Source organism: Hetaerina americana, unplaced genomic scaffold, assembly GCF_022747635.1.
Source record: "Hetaerina americana unplaced genomic scaffold, ioHetAmer1.1.p SCAF_128, whole genome shotgun sequence".
NCBI lineage: Eukaryota > Metazoa > Arthropoda > Insecta > Odonata > Calopterygidae > Hetaerina > Hetaerina americana.
This window is the reverse complement of record NW_027286381.1, coordinates 675,877-700,962: the sequence shown is the minus strand read 5'-3', so window position 1 is coordinate 700,962 and position 25,086 is coordinate 675,877. Positions and strand designations below refer to the sequence as shown.

General features: G+C 38.8%; 1 protein-coding gene across 1 annotated transcript; it reads right to left on the bottom strand.

Annotated features, from left to right (window-relative positions):
* Positions 1-1,861: 1,861 nt before the first annotated feature.
* On the bottom strand, positions 1,862-24,646 carry LOC139686026 (uncharacterized). Its single transcript, XM_071583122.1, has 3 exons — positions 24,388-24,646; positions 2,168-2,947; positions 1,862-2,096 (listed from the first exon to the last, which is right to left on the bottom strand). Exons 1-2 carry the CDS (start codon positions 24,521-24,523, stop codon positions 2,241-2,243), a joined length of 843 nt encoding a protein of 280 aa, XP_071439223.1. The 5' UTR covers positions 24,524-24,646; the 3' UTR covers positions 1,862-2,096; positions 2,168-2,240.
* Positions 24,647-25,086: the final 440 nt, after the last annotated feature.

Genomic DNA, 25,086 nt, shown 5'->3' with positions numbered 1-25,086 from the left:
TTGACCAATCAGTTGTGATGCACCAGCTTTATGCGTCCCCTTGTTTTTGACCCCCTGCCTCCCCATTCCACGTGGATGTTTTCCTGCACTGGGTCCGAGACCAGCAAATGGGACGAGAAATACTCTTCAACTGGAGGAATCTTTTCGGCCCCTATCATTTCCCAATGGTTATCATTATTATCATCCAAATGTCCTCGGGTTGATTACTTGATTGATTGATTTGCATCTCGTGTCGCACTCGGAATTATTCCAGTCAAATCTGTAAAAATTAAGACAATTTGTAGTTATGAAGATTATTCGGGCTAAGCCTCCATCTTAGGATCTTCTTCTACGAAAAAGAAAATAAAATTTTATAGGGATTGCCGTCGAGTAGGTTAAATTTTTTTCATGCCTACGTTGGCAAACTCTTAATTCGGATTGAATTAATAGAATCCTTCTGCAAAATGCATCACAAATTATTTTCGGGTGTAGACGATTTCCTTTGAATGCATTTCCACTCAACATGATCATTTGTTAATTTCGTCTACTTGTATTTTGAAACACATTTGCAATTCTAATTTTATTTCCGTGCCTAGATTACCTTATGCCACTTTTGTTACTGCCTCAAAGTGTCTCATTTTCCACCTTTCCCTCGCCTATTGCATTCGCCAAAAATGACGTCAATTTTAATGCGTAAGTTTTTTGCCATTCGTGGTACCCGCAAGCCACTTTCGTGTCGTCCCTTCGTTGCCGGTGATGGACAAAAGAATGCTGAAAATTTTGACGTAAGAAATTGTGTAGCCGTTAGAAAATGATGAGAAATACATTATTGTAAGAGCGAGTATAATTCGGCGAAAAATTAGCTGCTTGCCGTATCTGTCATTTGGCAATAACTCTGATACCAGTGCCAGTCAGGGAGATATCCTAGTTTCATTTTTGACAAAAAATCCTCTTGTTTCAGGTTTTTTTAATTGAGGAGGGAAATATTTTTTTACTGTCCGATATGCGTCCCGTCCAATGTATCAGGCGCAATAGCTAACTCACAAGGACGTGCGTAATTTATTGTAAATCGATGCTTAATTTCCTAAGCGGACTTACCATTTATATTTCGTCTTCACACCCTTAAGTACGTCCCAAGGGAAGGGGAGTGGCGAGCACATAATTTCTTCATAAGAGTTTTTGCGGTTTTAAATGAAGAAAATCGAAGTCCTTGTGGGGTAAATTGAAGGGATCAGCTCAGTACATGGCTCCTCACTTGTTGGCAATTTGTCCAGTTAATTTAAGAACATTTTAGGGAATCCAAAACCATATATCTTTTCGTATAATTCTGAATAGTGTAGATGGGAAAAAGCGTCATCCGTACACATTGAAAGGTGCTGATAGAGATGTGATGCATATCGACGTACCTTGAAAAATATTTGTAAACCTATAGGTATTCTATATTTTTGAGCAGATGCTTACTATCTCTCTTGAAATTTTATTCGCGGTTTTGGTTTAACCATATCTTCCAATTGATTTTTATGATAAATTGTTTCATCTAATATTCACTGGATGAATCAAAAATACACAAAGTATGATCAATTATTTCTTAGCTACAGGGGAAGGGTATTGACATAAAATACTGCGAACAAGCCTAGTTTCCTTATAACTAGATAGATTAAATATATTTTATGAATTAGTTGGATGCATAGCGGCCATTTTTTCTGTCACCGCTCGTGATTTGAAAGAGTTTATTCAAACAAAACGCATCCTGAATATTTTAATCATTTTCCAAGTATTTCATTGCTTAATAAAAAGGATAAGTATAAATATCTGGCAGGAGAATTATAAAAATTTACATCAGTGACAGAAATCAATATAAACCAATGTAGTATTGTTTAATATAAACAGGATAAACCATTGCATTGATTAAACAGTCTCAAGAAATAATCATTTACATGAAAGTTACATTTAATTTACAAAAAGTTATAGTCCGCCATGGAACGTTTCTCAATATGGGAAAAAGGAAACATTTCAATATGTTCCACTGTGGCCCAAAGTTTGTCAAAGATTTGTAACCATTTTTTGGTTGCTGAAGGGATCATCGTTGTAATTAGGATCGGAGAATGAGATGTAGCCTAGGAGAGAAAAGTCCTTCATTATTTTCTGTTTCAAGGCCATTGCTGTCGTTTCATTTCATGATACTCACTTTTGTTGACGTGTAGAAGCATGAAGGGAATTGTTTAAGGTCTGAGTGTCAGTTTAGGATTAAATCTCGAAAATTAATCTTGATCTGGAGAGGAACTGCTTTCTGCAGAAACTTGAGCACAGGGATTAGATGGAACTTGCATTGCGCCCGCATGGTTCTGGCAGTTGATCATCTCCTGAACCAACAAGTTCTGGAATTGGGACCTGACAACCAGCTTCCGTATTGGCGGCAGTGATTTCATGTATGGAAGGAGTGACCTCAGAAAGTTTAGGTCGTCGTCTTCAAGCAATTGAATCAGCGACAGCATGTCGCCTTTGAGCTTCAGCAGCTGACTCTCGGAAGCTAATGAAAAGTCTTCCGTGCAGCTACCGTCTTTCAATTCTCGTTTTAACTTCATTGCCGTAGACATTTCGGTCGAGTTGTATCCCGTAACTGTTTGCAGCTGCGGGACCATCGCCGTCTGTTCTTTCTGTTCCTCGATGGACGCATTTCCCGCCCGGGTGAACTCGTAGTCACCGCTGTCATCGGAAGTCGCGTGACCCGCAGCCATCTCCGTCTCTTCGGGTATAGGATCCGGGGCGTCCTCGCCAGTTCCGGCCGTCAACTTGCCCTTCATGCGTCTCGGTTTCAACACGTGCTTCAGGAACAGTAGTGAGTCGAAGTGGATCCACTTGGACAACCGCTGCTCCCCATCCCCCTCGGTGTTTGGCCTGTTCTGTTTCAGCAGTTCCTTCCTGAAATGGTCTCGTAGGTTTTTCCACCTGACCTTTGACGCTCCCACTGCAAACAGGAAAAAAAGTCTCAGTTAATTTTCTATTGAACCACACCAATCAATTCAATGACTTCTAGTTGGATGAGTGACTAGCAAGACCAGCGGTGTGTGAGCCAAATTCTAAGAAACTGCGAGAGCTCTGCCGCAACAGTAAGTTTGAGGTCATCTGCTAAACGAGCATTATAGGACCCGGGTTCGTATCCCGATCGAGGCGAATGATTTATACACTTTGAAATAGTTGAATTATAAGGCGTGCTAGCCTTTCAGTTTACGAGACGGATCCGGTGTCCGGAAAAATGAGAAAACTCGAGTGAAGTTCTGAGTCTAACAAATCAGATGTGACACATGGAATAGGACGTGGGCTGTGTTGTCAGTATCCTAGTACTAATGTGCTTTCGTATCACGACAAAGAACTTCATTAAAAGATATGTTCAGCTTTCATATAGAAGTGAGTGGTTCCGGCTGAGGGGAGCTTAATGTTGTCATCGCATAGTTTCCCATAGTGTGGTCCAATATTGTTTACAAAACACCTGCAGTCAACAGGGCATTGAATCTGAGACCCATAGTCAAAATGAGCATCACACCTCGGTGTGATGCTGTCATGCTGACTGATAGCACAGCTAACCCGAAATGAAACCAGTCTAATTAACATGCAGGTTCACCTTTGAATGCATTTTTCTTCTACTTTACGTCATTTCCCTTAGGAAGGACCGCAAAAATATTAGTTGAGAATATGATCGAGTTTTGTACTAGGATATAATAATCTCGATCGCTCCGCAGTTGTCAGAGTTTTCGCTAACATTAGTCGTTAAAATGAGGGCGTGATAGTCTAGTCGGTATAGCTCTGGGCTACTCACCGCAGGGCCCGGGTTCGATTCCGGGTAACGCCTCTGAGCACCTTCGGTTTCAAAACTGTGTTATATTGTCGGGTGAGAGCTCTTCCAGGAGACCATAGCCGAGACAGGGAAAGGAACCGGCCACCCTTTTAACCCTGCGTGAATACGTGATTTTCACACGCCTTGAGCTTAGTATTGGATGAATTGTACCCTCACCTATAAAACCAACCTTCGGATTCAATGATGTGGTGTCAAAGAGACGAGGAGGTTGTTCAACCAATTAAGGGAAAGAATTCGTACTGAGAAGTCACCTTTTCCACTGTATGAAAAAGCGACTTTAACATCGCAACGGAAATAGCATACTTTGTTCAGAGACTGATCAGTGCAAGGCTGAAACCATTTTATCAAAAAGGAGAAAAAAAAGGTAGGCACTGGACTACAAAGCCAATAATTTTTATATGACTATTAACTTTGGTTTACTTCGAAATCCTCGTCAATATGTTTCTCCTGATTTGGTGTCCAACTGTCGGTGATAGTTCAGTTTTTATGCCAATTAAACAGCACGTCTTCTAAGTATTTGATATACCAATCCCCATTATCTTATCGAAGAAAAAACAAGAGGGGTCGGGTGTGGTGCGGTTAGTGATATATCAAATGGGGATAGTGTGAGTTGCACTTTTTAAAATCACAATCCCTGTGTCGAAATCAATCCTTACCTACTTTATAGATATATTGTTGGGGAAATTGTGATAAACTTACGGAGCCAGTGAACGCCATCTTTAAGTTTAAGAATAACCATAAGGGAAGACATATAGTATGCAGAGATATATGGGATTTCGATACGACTTTTTTAACTGCGACAAAAATTGCGTTGGAATCAAATGCAATTCTGAATCGAGCAGAGAAAATTACAACTGCGAAAACACTTCATCGACAATTACGGTTTGGGAGCATAACTACATGATCATCGATAACTGCATTGTATCCCGAAATTCACAACTTGCGCGTGTGACTAGTAGACAATCATCATCTGACCGAGGTTTTTCATTACCGACTTGAAAAATATGTACAACCGAAGAATTTATATAATTGAAATGGAGGAAATAATATTTTTCGACAACTTTATGTGCACTATTGTAGCTGATATATAAAGATATCAGATTAGGTATAATTGTTGCTGAGTGAATGGTTGAAATTATTCTAGCCCTTTATCGTCCATGGATAATTGATAGCTTAAACCTTTAAGACTCCACAACTGAACTCTGTTTTATTTTCACGGTATACAGGGTCGCACCCAAAAGCGGTAGGACTGATTACTGTATACTACTGCATAGGAGAAAGATCCCAAACGTCAATACGCAGTAGATCAGTTAGCATGCAAAGCTGCGAAAGAGAATGAAACTGATGGGAGAGTTTTTCTTTCTTTCTAGACGACTCTTAGTTGGATATGGAAACTGGGATTCACAACCGTAAAGCAAATACAGGTCAGCTCAAACCCGAAATATGATGACCTTCGTGTCTTTTTTTTTCAGAAAAACACAAGCATTATTGAGGACACTCCGAATTGTCGGGCTTCGACAGTGACCGATATTCGTCCTCATTGGCTTGAAAAATATCGTTGTTTGAATGCAATTTTTGGCATTAGTGAACGCCGACAAGGCTTGAACCTCGCTACTGTCTAGTCTAAATATAGAAATTACAATTTGGCGAATCAGGTCCAATGTCAATTAATTTTTTTCCAACATAAAGCGAAGATCAGTTTCGTGTTGTCCGTAATATTTCTTGTTGAATGTTGGCCAAAAAACTGCTTCTTCCAGCGTAGAAAAATGGGATTTAATTCATATCAAAATTACTGATACTGCATGTTTTCCGTCTTCTCTGACGGCAGTGACGTTTCTACTACACCTATTTTATAATAAATGTCCCAGTTATTTTAGCTAGGGATTCAACGATTCCTCTTAAAATATATACACCTCTTGCTTTGTTCCCAAAGGGACCAGTTACCCGATAAAACTTCCTTGAACGTCATGTCATCGAAGTTAAGAACGGAACGTAAAACATTAGTGGAAAATTTACTGCTTCGAGTGTCAGTGGGTGTCGTGAAGTTCGCTTTGCATACATTTCTATTGGAGAAGTAGTTATTACGGAAGGCGACAGGGAGCTAAGGTGATTTGCGATTTTCCATCGGACCCAGAGGGAGTGGAACTCAGCAGTCGTGGATGTTATTGCAGGAAGCTCGAGTAGTGGTCGTAAACCTCTTCCAAGAATCCACAATGGAACACCTAAGTTTACGATTGTGGTCAGGAAAAAATATGAGTAATTGCATCCTGGGTGAGATGATTAAAAGAGCAGCAGAAACGTAGATCGATTTCTTAAGTGATGAAGAAATGTCATGGATCCAGATCGTTTGATTTTTGAGAAGTAATTATTGTCAATACGAGAAATATAAACAGCCTCAAGAACAGAGTATCTAACGCGAAACAATGCGTGAGTTTAACTGAAACATTCAAGTTTATGACAGTACGTATTGAAGAAAAAATTGAAATGGAGCAAATTACCTGAAAAGACATAAAATCAGGCTTTTCTGTCTTTATCTGCGCCGAAAGGGAACGTCGTGAAGATTATTCATTATTAGAATCTACCCTAACGTTAAAGGAAAGTTTTGGATGGGCACAGACTGAACATGCCTACATTTCTTAGTCTGTCCTAGCCAGACAGACGGAAACTGTCACCCCTCGCTACAATAATCCTTTCTTCAATTCCACATACTTCCTTCCTCCCTTCATTCCGTCCAAAATACGCCTGTACTACCCCTTCCTCTTTTGCCTATCATTATCCCCTCTAAAACAGTCTTCAATATTTCATCCCCAAATATAATGCTCGGCATTCACTTTTCCTGTCTCTTTTTGATTTCTTCAAGCAAACATCTTTCCATAATCAATACTTTTCGCTGGTTTTTCTGCCCATACATTTTACTTTTTTCTCCTTTTCTATATCTTAAAAAACTTCCAATCTACGCCTAAAATCTTTCTTCAAAGATCACAAACATACGTATACCGTCTCGGTTATTAATTCCCTACTCTTATTGAAAGATACGCACTTGGCCTAACGCAATCATTCTCTTTATGTCACTACTACTTTGGATATCTTCGTCCGAAACACTGCCAAGGTCTAAGCCATAGTTTTACTATTTCTCGGAAACCTTATAAACTTAGTTTTAATTACATTAATTCTCATCCCAATCCTATTATACTAATCCTAAAATTCTCTCAGGAATGTTTGTCACTTCTTGGCTGACTTGCAAACTTGCCTGACCATCCACAAACCTAACTGATTTTATGGATTCCCCACTGACTCCTCATTCCTATGGCCGTTTATTCCCATAGATTATTTATATATGATGATAAAGAATGTTGGGTAAACGAAGTAGTGGGGAATAAAATAAGAAATGTTGGATGAAATGAAGGCTGTTGGGAAATTCGCGAATTTGAAGAATGGTTTATGGTACTTTAGGGTAATATGTTGCTTTTAATCCAAATGATTGGAGGATAAGTGGAAGAAAAGAGCCTAATTTAACTGTTTCTCAACCATTGATAATAATGTATGATTAATTATCCGGATGCTAAATATACATTGGGGATATGGTGGAATTCAAACTCAAATTTTGGTCTTCCCAAAACTTCAACGTTACTACAAAGCGTTATTAATAGCGTAGTAAGTATTCTCTGCAGATATGCAGGTCTAGTTCATCCACTGCCCTATATGAAGAGTGTACGTTATCCTAAAGAGACCAGGTTCACACATATCCAGCTGTAGATAATAGTTTAAAGCTGTGCAACTAGTTTATTAACCTTTAGTTGGGCTAAAATTTGCGGTTTGGGGTTAATTAACCGGTTAAGCTACTTTCCAACATTAAACATTCAACGTGGTTTGACCGACGAATGGCTCGGCCTTCAGTCAGAAAGGTTGCTGTTAATGACCGGACCACCGATTCCCTGCTTATCTCCCCGAACTTCGGCTACGTAATCGCCCCGGGACACCTGTTATTTTCGCGTTTGATTCTGTTTATATTGTTGAGAGTCGTTTGGAAATCATGACGGAATGGTGACGAAGGCAACAAATAATCAGCTGTTCAATGACATAAGGTTTACTGTTGAAATGGCGATTGTTTGCGAAGGGAATATAATTAGCACAGGAATGAACTGCAATGTACATCCTTAGTTCTATTTTGTCTACATGAGTGAATTCTCATGCCGTCGCAATGCCCAATTTTATCACGTGAATGTGATCTGCATTGATACAGGCTTCGCCTCGTATCCTGGCGAATACGAATGCATATTAAATCAGCCCCGTTGAAATATGACGCATAAGAACGGTGGTATTATGGCGACTGTGAACTTATGTCTCGTTGGGGCAATTTTACAGTCATTTTTATTCATCTCTCCGAGGAATAGTGAGTTATCAATGAGATCATTCAAAGGTCAGTTGTTGAAGTTGTGAGATAGTAGTGACTTGAGTTGATAACTCGAGAAGTACTCCTTTGGTCCTTATTCATGTTCAAGGTATTCTACCTATTTAAAGGTTTTATACGGCCCCTAATGACTATTTACTTATAGGTATCACGAGAACTTCCTCTTTCTCTATCGTGTCTTATTTCTTTCTTCATAACTATACCTGGCTTTCCAATACATGTCTGAAAGCGATCTATTTATCATAGCCTTCAACTTCAACAATTTCTTTCAACATTTTCTCAATCCACTTTTTTTTAAACTAATTCGGATTTTATCTAGTAACTTCTTCTCTCATCTATTATCCCTCATCAAACCTCCGCTATCACCTTCTACTCTATCCAAATTCTTTTCTCAATTCTTCTTCGCCACACCCACATATAAAAAAACCTCCAATCTACGCTCGTCATCTTGCCTCAAAGACCAGGTCTCGCATCCATAAAAAACTAAGCTCCAACTCATTACTAATTTTTATTTTACAATTTTACTCAGTGTATACCCTATCACTTTTCTTCTTTTTCTCAAATGCTTGTTTCACAACTTTTAATTCTTCTCCTATTGCCCTCTATGCAATACCCTATTTACCTGTAAACTACTGCCCAAATACGTGAACTCCTCAACATGCCTTAGTTTATTCCTTCTTACTTAAATGTTTCAATTAATATTTCCGAGAATCTAATTTATTTCCTTCTTTATTTTTTTAGCATGGAAGTGAAATGGAATAATAAACACTTGACTGCTGACCGGAACATTTCTGTTTCGAATCACGGTACGGCATTCTTCATAATGGAACATCGTGGAAAAGCGAATGGTGAAACAGGGAAATCAGCTGGCGCCCTCATTGTAAGTACCATGTTAAAGTTTTACAATGTACAGAATGTACCAAATACGAAAGAAGCAGGTACAGATTTCATTCGGGGAAAAGGGAACATCTTTCGTGCTTAAATAAAATGTAAACAATGAGCACGACATGACACTGCACCAAACCACCCACTATTTAACATGCTATCGTTCATTATTTAAAAAAATAGCAATTTGCCACAAAAATAAAGTTTAATGCGACCGGTTTCAAATTTACCACATCATCATCAGGTCCACCTGATGATGTAGTAACATTGAAACCGGTCGCATTAAACTTGCTGTTTTTTGCTGTTTTTTTAATTAACCATGATATTCCACCATATCACGCCTGAAACGTCTCTTTTTATATGCTATCGTTCCTTAAGAAAGTAGTATACGTCCTGAGTTACCATTTGGGACAATCTTTCCTTTTTCTATTTTTGACCACATGAATTAACAAGTGCATAAAATATATTATTATTATTATGTATTTTACCGTTCACCTCGTGTTTTGGATGAACACTGGCCTAACAAACCTGCATATATTTATTTCGTCTAAAAATACACAACCTGACACCACATGCTGCAATATACCGTGTTGTGATTCCGCATACTTACTTCCACCCTTAATTCCGTTTAACATGCCTATCCTTTTCCTACTCCTTCCTCGTTTACCTAACGTTCTCCCTCATAATATCACAGTCTTTAACATTCCTTTGCTAATAAAGAAACTTTTCATTCACCTTTCCTACCTCCTTGGCATTTCTCTTCTCAACTCTCTCTTCGTAGCTATTACTTCTCTGTTTTTTCCTTTTCCTACATTTCACCTTATTCATCCTTCTCCTCACCCATATCTCTCAGAAGTCTACAATCTACGGCTATCACATTGCTCCAACGACCACGTTTCCGAGCCGTGAAAAAACCTTGTTCCTCATTAAAGTGTTGACGACCTTTTCACAAACATCCTTACTCAACGTACCTGTTATTGATTCTATTCTTCTTGTGAAAGCTTCTTTGTTCAACTTAGTTCATCTTGGTCTATTCCTACTAAAAGGCTTTGTATTTTGACAATCATGGTCCAAAGCAAAGCCTGGTTAGGTAAATTTTCATCTAGTTTTTACCTCCTACTTCAATTTTTTACTAAACTTTCCTAGGATTATATTTTTTTCAATCGATTTCTCGGTAATTTCCTCTAAATTAATAGAGTACCGATTATTCTGTATATCTTAATTAGTTCGCATCATAAACTCATTTCATCTCTATCGGGTACATGCGCCCTATCACAGAATGTAATATTTTTATCTTGTGTGGAAATATGCAGTCTTTTAGAAGAAATAACTGTTTTACCGCAGAAGGAAGTGCTCATGCGTGAAATAGCTTTCATTTTCTTCCGTCATTATTTCCTTTCACACCCGCCTCCTCTCGGGTTTTCGTGCTCTGCTGAGTCACCGCGTTGTGCTAGGGATGGAAGTCATTTTAGTTTACCTTTTTCCGTTCACGCTCGGCGATTCGCAAATTCAACCGCTGCGAAATTGTTAAGAATTCCAATTTAAAATTTCTTTCGCAATACTGCGCTGTAACGTGTTCCTGTTTCATTTTGAGAAATTTGAGGAATATAAATGATGTATTCATTGGGAGTGTGAAGAGAGATTTTAATAAAATTACCATAACTAAAAGTTATACCGCTTGGTTTACAATATTAATGAATAATAATACAAGCACATATCTTTATTGCACATTCTAATGATATATAACTTATGTAGAAGCTATTCGAGTGTGTTAGGGAAGAAAGCAATATCAATTACTATATGCGGATGAATGTCAAATTATATTTTGTTTTTACCTCATCAATTCATTGGAAATACATAGTCGATCTTATGAAATTAAATAACCTTTTGCTCTAGTATAATCTTAAGGCCCAACTATTGAGAAACGTACCGTTTTGGGTTAAAGCCCTATTTTTCCGTTCGCAACAAGAAATTCATATATACATATCGAGACTTACTCATGCACTTATTAAATTAATTAATTAATAACCAATTAATTTTCCAATTAATTATTTTAGCATACGTCTAGGTAAAATGGGAAGGCATCCATATTTTATCACAAAAATGAAATATTACTTTTATTGGTTAAATATTCTTTTAAAAATATTAGATTGCCCTTTGTGTTTTCAATAACACTTTCTTCCTTTAGATACCACAATAGTCAATTATATCCAATGTTTTAAGGACTAATTATGGGAAAATTGGAGAAGAAAGCACCATTATTTTTAAAATAATGGCCAGCATTATTTCTATGGATGTTTTGATAAAATGTTTAGAATGTACGTTGTTTTTCGATCTGATAGTAGAATGAATATGATTCTAATATGTTCTCTATATCATTTTTCCTTTTAAAGAAGGTATCTGTGCTAACGCAAAATTTAAAGCAACACTCGTTTGAGTTCATTTTTCTTCAGTTTTAGTAATGCTGGAAAAGTCTTGCCAATGAAGACAATACCAGTTACATTACATGTAATTATAGATCCACTTACCAATCTCGTTTCCCTAATTTATGAACAATAGTATCCAAAAATAACATCTTTAGCTTGAAAATACATTAAAAAATTAGTTCCATGATGTGAATTAATTTGCTCTCCGGTCAAAGTTTCATCTGATACGTTTCAAAATTAAGGATACATTTTCACGTTTCTCAACTCTAAAATAATAAATACAGCATTAATAAACGAAGCTGACTGAAGAAAGCCGTCGTTTACCTCAAACTTAATTTAACACAGCCATTCCTTAATAAAAGGTACGATTTATTCATTTGATGGGTAGAAGAAGTAGTTTCATGTCAGTTAGCTTGGCGAAGGTGCATTTGGTGACAGCTAGTTTTACTTCACATGAGGAGTGTAGATAACAGGAAAGCAAGATAGAAAAAAAGAGCATTTCACGTATTATTTCTTTATGTTTCAGCACCACTACTGTAACAGCACCACAACAAAAAGGAGACTATCGCAATACCAATTACGCCTCGTTTGGGTACCAATTGTCTCGCATCCGCGCTCCAATTTTAAACAATGCGGTTCGCCTCTCGAGCTTAGGTATATAGGCCATGAAGAGTAAATTTGGCTACACGAGTTGTTTACATTTCCCCGCCAACTATGAGAGTAGTTGTAGTGTGGATGTGGTTTGGAGGGGGTGCTACTAAACCTCTGTATTCCGTGACACGATCAACTTTGCGCCTTAGCTTAGCCCTAGGTGGCCTAATGCTACAATGATATACATAGCATTTTGTCTAGTTTCACTCCAAAATATCTATGTTAGAATGCCATTAAGCAATTGAGATGAATTCGTAACCTGCCGAGTTAAATCGATTTCTAAAAATTATCAATATTAATTGCAATGGTCCCAAGGCCGACTATGACGTCGTACGGACCTTGGCAATGCATTATAATCAATCTAAAGCTTTCAGTCTCCCAGCGAGACAAGAGTACCTTCTTCATATTTATACGAGAAAGACAACGGTGTCCGTCAACTGTGGCTGCAGTTTTTCATATGTATGTTTATGTATGTGTAAATATATGCAATACTGTCCAGCTATTTCATCATTAATCGTCCCTAGCATGTTGAACACTTTTCCTTGCTCATCATATTAACAGCCCAATAAATATTCACGTTTCTGAGTGTATGGTTTCGTTACCGTTTCGCGCAGGAATGTTTTAAAAATTGTCGTATATTTCTATAAGGGTCTTTTTTGAATTGTAAACAATTCCGCAGTGCCATTCCGAAATTATTTTTTAGGAGCTCATAAGGTAAAATCAGTTCGGTTCCTAAAATAAAATAAAATGATTTAAATTTTTAAAATATCTAGAATTGAGGAAATATTTTGGTATCAAACAGAACTAGTTACGATTTTATGAAAAAGTTAAACAAGAGTTTATTTTTGTTGATTCACCCTTGAGGCAGGAATTTGGCCGAAATTTTTTGTTAGATCAGGTGATCTACCTTGGACGTTTTTAGGACAAAGATGAAAAAAGCAATCACAATATTACGAAAAGGAATTGTTTCAGGCAACGTTTTCACAAGGAGGAGGAAATTGATGACTGGGGCGTTTAGTAAGGTTGTTACCAAAATATTAGTGAAACCTTGAAATGGAGCGCGGTTTTGCACGGCTCAGAAACTTGGTCATTGAAGCAAGATGAAAGGCTTTTGAAATATGGGCGTGGAGAAGGATGGAAAAGGTGGAATGTACCTCAAGGGAAACAAACAAGGAAGTCCGAGGAGATAGGAAACATGGATACAAAGGATATTGATGAAGATGAAATGTTGGAGATTGTCATAGAGATAGGAGAAGTTTTAAGTTAAAGAGCAAGATTAAAATGGTATGATTCTTGCATGGTGCTTGCCTTGGGTGTATGGTGCGTTTAACCCCTGCCACCCACCTTTTTGGTAGATCGCAGGGTATTTTATGCACGTGTAGATGGAGATGAAGATGTGGAATTACACGATACCTATTTCAGTACTGAGTTTAGAATACTTTAAAATGTGATGTTCAAACGGAGAAGTCGTATTCGATTAATCAGATGAATACAATTTTCAGTATTGAAGAATAAAAAAGAGAGGTTTTGAAACATATTTTCTACCCGTTTCATGATTCCAACTGCCAATCGCAGACGTGCGGAGGCGTTTCAATAGACCACCGATTTAGTTTTTTAGAATGAACAGTATTTTTAACTCAACAGAGGCATCGACGAAAATACGAAACAATAACGTTTGCGCATGCGCAAAGAAAACGAAAAATAAATGATAGGATTGCTTAAAAGGGCACATGGGTGACTTAGTCCGAAATTCGCTTCCATCATTCCCGATTTAAGGACTGATATAATGAACTGAAATAAACATATTTGAAGTACACATACTTAAATAAAGATAAAGTTAACATAAAAGTAAGTTGACGTAAGCTTTAAAGAAACATACGTAAATTAAATATCGAGGTATTAAGGCGATTTAACTTGGGCAGCGTTGTGTAAGCGCTGTGTAAGAACATGCATTCCCCTGTCGTTTTTTGCCTCTATAAGCGTACACATGTACTACACGCGATACTCGATAGGTACCTCCCATCTTTTGTACAGGAAACGGGGCATCAGGCTACGGGGATATCTGGCAACCTTGGCCCCCTAGTGCAGCGCTCGGGATAGGGATGGACGTCGGCCGGGCGGGAAGGGGCAGGTCGGGAGCGCGTCCCACGCCCTTCGCGCTCGCTCGCTTCCCTCTTGAGCTCGCTTTCGGACCATTAACGCGGCCACACCGACACCCTTAATAAGTTAGAATGAGGATCAGGATGTCTCAAGTTCAAACACCTCTTGTCAACACTCCTGTTCCAGACAAACAACTGACCCCTTTTGCAACCGGGTCTCGAACCGCAACTTTCACTTTAATTTAATGTGGAAAATGTAATTTTCACAAAGGCCGTTTAACATGATGTTTACTTCAATTACATCTACATCTAAGCAAATAACCCATGATGTCCCAAAGAGATGTATGACAGGGGGTGCAATCACTGGTTGAAAGGGTAAGGAAGGAGGGAAAGGTTATACAGGGGTGGGAGAAATGGAAAACTAACACTTAAAAAGAAAAATTCAAATCAATCCTAATCAACGACAGAACAAACAGAAAACGACAGTTTAAGCTACACCTTGGAAATGAAAAGGAGAGAGAGAGGGGAATGTTGCTAAGCTGTATATTCGTATCTAGAATCCATGAAAGAAAACGTAAATTATAGGTAAAAGTTTACGGAAAATACATAAGATTCATTTATAAATTGCCATTAGAAGAGAATTGACCTGTTAATAAGGAGTACCCCTTGATTTACGAAGAGAGGAGGTCAGACTTGGAGTCTTATTCCAAGACATTTACAGGGGGATGACCACCCTTATCCGTCTCGGACCTACGTCACTTGTTGTGTTGACCGACCGCTGTATTCTCAGACGATACCCTACCTCCTGCAGCGTCAACCATTCTTGCAACGGCCTTCTGAAAAGAAGGGTAACCCAGGCTACACTACATGGAGTCATCCTTGATCAAACGCAAGATGGCGGAATAGGAACCTCTGTGATCTACTCGCGTTTCTTAAATATGATTTCTAGTTACGGTGCAATATCCTATGCTAGTTCCTCACATATACGACCGGGTATTTGATCAGGCTTAATACTAGGTCTGTCCTAAAAGTACTAGGACTGAGTCGATAAAAAAATTCATTGATATAATTGATACATTCATTCAAAAGTCTTCGAAGTAGCGCCCTTGTGGTCCACACACCGCTGCCAGCGGGTTTTCCACCCCTCGTACGCCTTCCGGAAGGCGGTGCCCGGAATGCTGCTATGCACTCTCGTCACGGCCTGTTGTAACGCTTCCACCGAGCCGTGGTGACGTCATTTCAGCTCGGATTTAAGACGGGGGAAGAGGAAGAAGTCTAGTCAGGTAATGCTTTAAAAATTTTGATCCTCAATCGCATGGTCGAGAATCTCTTGGCAGATCCCCGTGCGAGTTTCCTTTTGTTCGTCCGAGAGCACTCGCGGCACCAACTTCGCACACACCTTTCTTATGCCCATGTCTTCGGTCAGAAGTCGATGCACATCACTTTTAGGGATGCCGAGTTCATCAGAGAACACGCGAACACTTAATTTGCGATCCCTGTCCAACAAAGCCTTTGGCCTGTCAAGATTTTCGTCACTTTTTGAGGTCGAAGGGCATCCTGAACGTTCGGTGTCTTCAACATCTTCTCTACCCTCCCGAAACAACTTGAGCCTGTCATAAACATCCGATCTACCCATTGCGTTATCACCATAAGCTGCCTTGAACATGTTTCGAGTCTCTTTCCAGGTTTTAAATATGACGGCCTAGCGCTATTCCAATAGCCGGATCATGACTGAGCGTAACGAGGCCACGTTATAGAGGACTCGCAAACGAACCGTCCGCACTCCGTAAAGGCTGGGAGCCAACTGTCACCGGTCTCCAGCCTTTCCTGATACTCCCCTCCAGCGAACCCAACCAGAGAATTCGCCACCCGTCCATCCGTCTATCCGGGAACAAATAAGTCGTACTGCTTTTGGTACAGACCTCCAATTTTCCAACAAACGTTCTATTCCTTTAGGGGATATTTTAATTTTGGGCATCGTTTGGCGAGAACGAATCGGTGAGCTATCGGAGACATTCGGTGAGAAATCGGTGAAGATGCTTTGAAAGAAGAAATTTAATAAGTTAGCCTTTTCCAAACTGATGGTTACTCTTTCGTCTTTATCGTGTTTGACTGAATTAACTGTTAATTTATCTGCTTGAATCTATCTGACGCACAACCAAAACACTTTCGTATTCTCTTGTATATTTTTCGCTAATCTTTTCCTTTTTAATTCGCTGAACGCTTTCCAAAATGCGTTCTTGGTATTTGTCCTAGATATCTTCTTATAAGTGATCTCATTTCTTTTGTCATTAGATTATCGTCCCAAATGCTTTTTATCTTGGCGTGACATAGCCTTTGAAGTATTAACGATTTTCTAACACTCGCGTTGTATTATCTTGTTTCCGTATTATCTCTCATAAATTTACTTTGAATGAACCTGTTGCCTGCTGAGCGCGTGATGTCAAGGAAGTGATTTAATGTATTCTCAGTATTTCGGTGTTTACAATATTTCTTAAAATTTAAAAATGAACTCAGGGAAACAATTAAATATTATTTTACGAAAATAATATTTATATCCCCCCATTTAGTTTGATAATTAATAATTTTATTTTAAAATTGTACAGGCATACGCAAAACCGTATAGCACAGACATTAGGTAAATACGACCATTCAAACAGTGGTTGAGTGTGTTGAGTTGAGTGTGAGTTGTGATTGTCATGATGTAATTTCTTCATTTGAAAGAGTTGTCCAATCAGCATTTGTATACAGTATTATTCATAGTAGTAGTTTTTAGGGGAGGCGACCGACAACTGAGGTCATTTGCGCCATAGGAGATGGACAGGAAACGATGAAGGGTGGAGAGAAACCTGGTGTCGGCATTAGCCTACTCTTTACGAAAGGCGCCAAGGGGTCCGCAGCTTAACGTCCCATCCGACGGACGGCGTACTCACTCAAAGTGCCCTCCACAAAGCACCTCAAGTAGGGATCGAGATACCTCTGAAAAATATTCAACAACGCCGGGATTTGAACCCGCGCCCTCTTGGTGGGAAGCCAGTACGTTAGCCCCCGCACCATCTCGTAGTAGTAGTAGTTTTGAGGGGAGGCGACCGACAGCTCAGGTCATTTGCGCCATAGGGGAAGGACAGGAAAGGATGAAGGGTGGAGAGAAACCCGGCGTCGGCATTAGCCTGCTCTTTACGAAAGGCGCCAAGGGGTCCGCGGCTTAACGTCCCATCCGACGGACGGCGTACTCACTCAAAGTGCTCTCCACAAAGCAACTCAAGTAGGGATCGAGATACCGCTGAAAAATATTCAACACCGCCGGGATTTGAACCCGCGCCCTCAGGGTGGGAAGCCAGTACGTTAGCCCCCGCACCATCTCGTTCCCCAGTATTATTCATATGTGTTCGTCCTGAACACCAGTGTTGATAATGTTATACAAAGAACATAACACATTCAGGTTTATATTTGTGGAATTCCTTCATTATGAGGGTAAAAAAGAAACTTCAAACTTCCTCAATAAAGATTTAATACTTCGCACGACCATGGTTTCGATGCTGCGCATTATCATCAGGTAACATAAATCAACATTTTTGAAAACATGTTGGAAAAAAAGAGGAGAAAATGTTGATGTATGTTACCTGATTATGATGCTCAGCATCGAAACCATGGTCGTGCGAAGTATTAAATCTTTGTTGAGGAAGTTTAAAGTTTCTTTTTTTACCCTCATATTTTACAAAGAATTGTATATAGCTCTCCTGTGTACAAAATGTTTTTTGCTATTAATGGATAGACGGTCTTATTTTAAATCCTCGATATTTTGGAATGGTATTGTGATGCAATTCCTGCCAAAAATATTCGTAACTATCCCTGTTTCGTTGCTGTGGTGATCCTAATTTTTTTGAGGACAATAGAAAAAACATTAAAAAATTAAGCCTATTTAGCATGGACTATATTATATTAAAATTGGTTAATTTTTCTAAAAAGGAGATTGCATAACTTACGCTAATCGTTGTTTTCAATGGTGAGGATGTTGTAAAAGGGACTCTAAATGCTCTGTTTTATTATATGGTTGAAACTGCGCGGATTGAAACATCCCAAACCCTACCCGCTTACGCGTGTTAAAATTTCATTACTATTCCTTCGTCCAATAACGTTTTAACGTTAGACATAAATACGATATGTGATTATTAAATAATACATAACTGCGAAGGCCTGCATTGTCTTGTCTTCAACAACCTCCAATTACCAAATGGTACATACTCGTATTACAAACATTTAGTTTTCTTCACATAGGAAAGAGAAGCAACGTTTCCTCGCTCTGCAGTCATAATTTAATGAATTCACGCATTTGTATCCAGCTATAGTACAAGGGTTTTTATCTTTCTTAATAACTTGGCAGTTTTATTGAAATCCTATTGGAAAAAAATATTATGGTGTTCATGGAACAAAAATGTAATAATAAGGATACATAATATGAAACCTTGATTTTTAGCCATGTTTTAATTACATACAGGTATGGCATATTCTTAATTAATGTAGAAGCAATTTATTCACATAATGGTTCAACAAAATGGCTATTCTATTCACGAATTAGAATATTATAGCTGGGTCATTAAATTAAAACACTATTAATTGTGTAGTATTAGAATATTTTAACCTCAGGTTTGTCCTGTTTAAATGTATTTAAGAGTAGAATTTTTTGTGCCATGTTCTTTGGATTTTGAAATTTTTTTAATTTCCCCTGAAAGAGGGGAAATTATAAAAATTTTAAAGTAATATGAATATCATCATAGCACACTTTCCAAAGAAACTGCGGGAGATGCCGCAGCAGTAACTTTTAACGGAGTCATCCGCTAATGTGCATTTCAATGCAACAATTTCAGAGTGTAAAAATCATTCGCCCTAACTGGGATCCCAGTCAGGGCGAATGATTTTTACACTCTGAAATTGTTGCATTGATCATAGCACTCTTTTACAGGGTTCTAGTTTCAATGATATCATTCAGATTTTGACATGATTCAGTTTTGATCATCTTTCACCATTAGTCACCTATTCAGCCAGAGTTTTCTTGTATAATACTATACTGAATAACATGGTACTATTGGTACTATTTGCTAAGAAATATTCTTAGTATTTTGATGATAATATCACTTCAAATGATTGAATTCTATGGCAGTCGGCTAAACTTTATGGGAATTAAGTCGAAACATAAAAGATAAAAACTTTGCAAGCTCCACTGACTTTTATTTAAAACCAATTGCAGCGGAAACCGATAATGGGCGATACTACGAGGGTAGGCTGAAAACTAATGCACACATGCTTGTAGACCACAAACAAAAACAAATAGCAAAGACGGGCAAAAAGTACATCTAAGTAAAATACTTAAGTTTCAAAATCATATATTTATTTTTCAACCAAGTCACCGTTAAGGCTAACATATTTCTCCCAACGTTTAACAAGTTTTTCCATTCCGTCACTGAAAAACTCTTCCGACTTTTCTCGAATCCAGGACTTGACAGCTGCCTTCACCTCATCGTCCGAGGTGTAATGATTGCCCTTGAGATGTGTCTTGAGTTCAGGAAAAAAATAAAATCGCAAGGCGCAAGATCGGGGGAAGAAGGAGGGTGTGGAATCGGTTCGAATTTCGGGTTTCGCAGAGCCTCTCCAGTTGCGCGCGAGGTGTGTGGACGAGCGTTGTCATGTTGCAAAATTATTGGCGCCATGCTGCCTTTAACACGACAAACTCGACGTCAGACGTGTTTAAGAGTCTGTGCGCCCTGAGAAGAATTTACCGTTGCCCCTCGTTTCAGAAAATTGGTCACAAACTCGGTGAGCATCCCAAAACCCAGCCAAAAGAATTTTCATTAACAATTATGGCTTTTCCAGGCTCGCAACCACGAAATTTTACTACCCATCGATTTGCAGTAGACCTATCAGCAGCATTGTCACCATAAACAGCCTTTAAACGACGATGAATCTCAGTAGAAGTCACTTTTTCAGCAATTAAAATTAGATAAAAGCACGCTGCGTAACTGGAGTTGACATAGCACTAGAACAAGTCTCCATACTTCCGCTTCTCAAAATATACTGGATGACTAAAATGACCTCAAATTTTCGCATGCTTGTTGAGGGGGAATGTTACTTCCACGTGCCACCAAGGGTGCTTATGAAGGTCATTTTGTTTGTGGGCTACAAGCATGTGTGCAATGGTTTTCAGCCTACCCATGAAGCAGGGACAGCTGGCACATTGCACTTCACGACTTGTTCAGAGCTCTTGATGGTGTTGTTAACGTAATTGGGAGTTAAACCAAAGACAAGGCATTGCCTATTGAAGAAAATGTTAAAAGATGCAAAACGTTGTTTGATGGTCAAGGTCCTGTGTAATTTGACCTTAACTGCGGTACTGGCGCCCATGATAAATCCAATGGTACGATACTCGGCTCAGCTTTATGGAGCTTAAAAAAAAACTCAGTGATACTTGTGAAGTTTTAATTTTTTTCGTCATTTCATTTCATTGAACATGTCACAACATTATATGACACCATATATTTTGTACATGAGAACATGCTGGTTTTAATATGATTTAATTACTTTTGATGTTGCTCTCAGTAGCTGCCTGTAGAATATTATAACAGAATACACAATAACACTTCTATTATCATAGAACTAATCCACTTTGGTGTATATAAACAGATTGTCTTCCAATTACGCCATATTCAAGTTGAGAAAGTTAAATGAATGATACATGGATAAATCTACTTAATACGCCGCAAGCCACCGCAAGGGCGTGTGGCGGGGGGTGTTAGGACACCTCCCGTAATTTAGAAAAGAAAAAAAAACCGCATACAAAAACCAAAAATTCATACAGCCACAAAAAAACATGGCATACATTCATACAAGAACACTTACAAGGGTATTTTAGGTGCTTAAGGGATATTTTAGCTGAACAAAGCTCTAACAAGACCAAGATGACCTGATGTTCCTGCTTAATTCATCTGAATTTACTTAAACTATAGTCATTAATGACCACATCGACACGGTTGTAAAGTTTAGGAAACATTCATTAAATCCCGCATTTAACATTTTTCAGTGCAGTGTGAAGGAAGTTTACTCAAATTTCAGAAATTTTAGGCGGCACTTCAAACTCTTTCACATTCTTATCTGTTCATTATTAACTGTGAACATATAAAGAACTCACAATAATTAATGAATACAACACTGATATCGTGCCCTCAGAGAATCGGAATCATACCAAAACAAATATCGAAGCAAATGAAACTGACCCCAAATCATGAGTTGATCGATGAAATATTTAGAATGCATAACAATACGGCTGAGACTGAAATAAATTGCTCTGTTCCCGATTTTTTATCAAATAAAAATAGTTTTTAAGTAAGAATTCACAATATGAAAGGAGTCCAGTGTGTTTACTTTCCAGGACAAATCAAAACTGATATGCCAAACAAAATGAACTTGGCACAATTCGAAAAACACGTAGTTGGATGCATAACCTCCAGGATATTATTGGGTATATAAAATTTCGCCATTTTAAATCTTTGAGTACCCAAGATTACATGGCATTTCTCATATAGTAGTTGAAAATCTGTATTATTTGAAAAAATAATTTGGATTTCCACATGATTATGTATCAACATATCACCGTTTACCGAAAAAAATCTTCTTGTGATGCAATAATATTGTGAGCAACTGTAATAAATATACCTTCGAAGAACCACTTTGGTTTTTATCACGAGCTCGAAAAATAAGTAAATATTTAGATATCTTAGAAAAGCAATGAGGATGGATGTCTTTTCTCGTCCGCCGAAACAAATCTCCATTGGAGGGATGAGGGAAGAGTGTTGTCTTGAAATTCGGCCGTAAAATTATTAGAAAGGTACAGAGGATCCGAATTTCCTCGCGACAGCGGGAGAGATTACCATGGCACCATTTTATTAATGGTACATTCGACCGCCGGGAAAAAAAACAAAAGAGAGATCGAAGATTCCCAATCAAAAAAAAATCGAACCTGAGAACCCGAAAAAAATTAAAATAACTGAAATACTAGAATTTTAATTGGTCAAGAGCAAAAATTATTGCATGCGTGCAAAGACATGTTTGTGCCCGAGAGTTTTTGCATGTGGGCTAACATATTTTCAGGTGCATGCATGAAACAATATTTGCGCATGTACGTCTGGTGCCCTAGCAATCTCCGCCACACGCCCTTGTGGCTGCTTGCGTGACATGTAGTAGATGTTACTGAAATCGCTATATTTTCAATCGGATGAAAACTTTGTCCTTAGGACTCCGATGGATCTTTTTATGCTACGATATACCATCCCCCCTTTTTGAATTTAGTCCATGGGCACAACCGCTTTTGTTTTGTTTACTGCGGCGCCATTGTTGTTTATGCTGATTCCCGCACAACAATCGGTTTCCTGAAACAGTCTCCCTCATATGCGTGAAATTCGAATATAAATCCTTTGTATATAAAAATATATATATATATATATATACATATAAAATATATATATATGTATTTATACATGTGTATATATATGTATATTTTTATATGTGTGTATATATATATATATATATATATATATATACACTATTCCCATTTTTAAACGATACGATTTAAATAAATGGTTTCGACTAAAGAGTTAAAAGTAAAAAACTTGTTCTAAATATACATTTAAAAAATTTAATTTCTTTTTTGACCTGATGATTAGTCATTCCCTGCCACACGCCATATCGGTAGCTGGTGGGGTACCATGTAGAAATATAAGTTAGAATACTTAAGTCAACACTAATCCTAATAATACTAAAAGAAGCACTTTGAGAACTAACCCAAGTATTTCACGGAGGTAAACCCGTCCCAGAAAATTTGAATAAATAAGGTGTTTATACGATGAGTGTCAACGTTGCCACTGCTCTTATAAACGCTCCCGTTCCGGAAAACTGACCTGTTGATGCAATCCTCCTCGGAATTAGGAATTTCACCGCAACTGAGTAGACCGAATTGAGCGAAAGACAAATCAAAGAGATAAAGAGTTATTTTGGGGAAAAGTTTACCATATTAAATGGGTGGGAATAATTCACCTTGTGCCGACTGGATTTGATGTAACTTGGCTTATGTTCACAGTGGTAAAGCTCTGGTCGAAAAAATCTTGTGTCGGGTTTTTCCGAAATCCGAAAAAGGGAAAGCTTTGTGCTTCTATAAGCATGAAGGCAGGTACAAGTTACGAATAAATAAAAAAACATAGGGAAATGAAAGTGGAATTTCTCGAAATAGTTTGAAGTCGAAAGTCTTTAAGGACTTCGAAACATATATTTAAACTTTGGAATATATTTAATATATATGCCCTATATGTAGGATAATTTACATATTTGCTAAAAGACTTGGACTTTCCAGTATTTCAGCGTCTTCATTATTGTCCAAAAATCTTATGTCGGTGGAAAACTTGAATGAGCTTTTCTGGACGAAAAACGGCATATGTTTGCTTTCTGAGTTGAGGGTATGGGAATTTGGTTGACACCATAATAGCCTTGAATATAACTTGAGGCCCTAACGACTGACCCATCAAAGATTTAGACTAACCCCTGGTTGCGTATCACCCGAAGACTTAATGAAAGGAACCGTGCAGAGTACAGAAAAAGTCGAATCATCTAAGGTCTAACTTTGGTATGCGGTTTTCTACGGCACGGAATCCTTGCAATTTGAAGCAAGATGATAGGCGTTGAATGCAGACTTTTGAAATGTATATTTGAAATGGGTACAATGGAAAAGAAACGAAGGACTACAAGACACGGTGGAGAAATGATTGCTGGGATAAATCCAAGATAGGCGGGAAAGGTTGATGCATTGAGCATTTTGATTGGCTATGTAAAGCCGGGAATGCTGTAACATATGAGAGGGACTCTTAGAGGGATAGGCGTTCGTCAAAGGTGTGGTTAGGAAAATTATATACATTGGCATGTTGGACAGAATGAAGGGTGATAAAATCGGAGGAAATTTCGAACAGTCTATGCCCATCCAAAACCTATCATAAAAGGTAGGCTAACAAATAAAAAATAAACAAATGAGTTCTTGCCCACCTGATAGTCCAGTTATTTCCGCCACCTTCTTCCAATCCCGCTCCACGATCACTCTGTTGTGGTAGGCCTTCCCTCTCAGGTTCCACAAGGCAGGTCTCTTCTGGACCTCGGAGATGAGAATTTCGCTCAGGTCCATTTCCAGGCACTCCACAAGAGCGCGCGACAAACCCTCACGTTCGTGTCGTCCCCCCGCTTCCTGCTCGCCTCCCACGATTGAAAGGGATAGAGAAAGAGAGAAGAGGACGCCTACTAACCACTCGTGTCCTCCCTCTCCGCCCGCCCGCCCGTCTGCCGCCCTACCCGCCGGCGAAGCCCCAGGCCGCCGCCGCTGCTAGCGGGCGGGAAATGGGGGGAAGCGGATGAGACTGCGCTGGGCGGGCGCGGCGGGGCGGGTTCGACCCGCTTCCCGCCCGCGTCGAGCGCGGGGGCAACTTGGGGCGTCGCTCGACTCCTGCTACCGGCGAGGTCGCTGGGATAAGGGACATTGCATCTCCATTGCATCGTACCTCAATTTATATTCACTGTAGCATAACCTTCCTAGAAGACATTCGATGGATCCGGAGACCAAACGCAGACACCGTAGTGATTCACATTTAATAAAAAATATCCCTTATATTCTGTGGGTGATATACTAATCTTCGAATTCTCCACTGTCTGTAAATATTTTCCTGCTTCAATATAAAAGCATATTGCATTAAT

Bases quoted from the DNA above. Each gene is read 5' to 3' on its own strand.
- LOC139686026 (XM_071583122.1), bottom strand. From the start codon at position 24,523: ATGGACCTGAGCGAAATTCTCATCTCCGAGGTCCAGAAGAGACCTGCC. The intron at 2,948-24,387 runs GTGGGCAAGAAC...TCCTGTTTGCAG, and splicing joins GGAAATAACTGGACTATCAG to TGGGAGCGTCAAAGGTCAGG.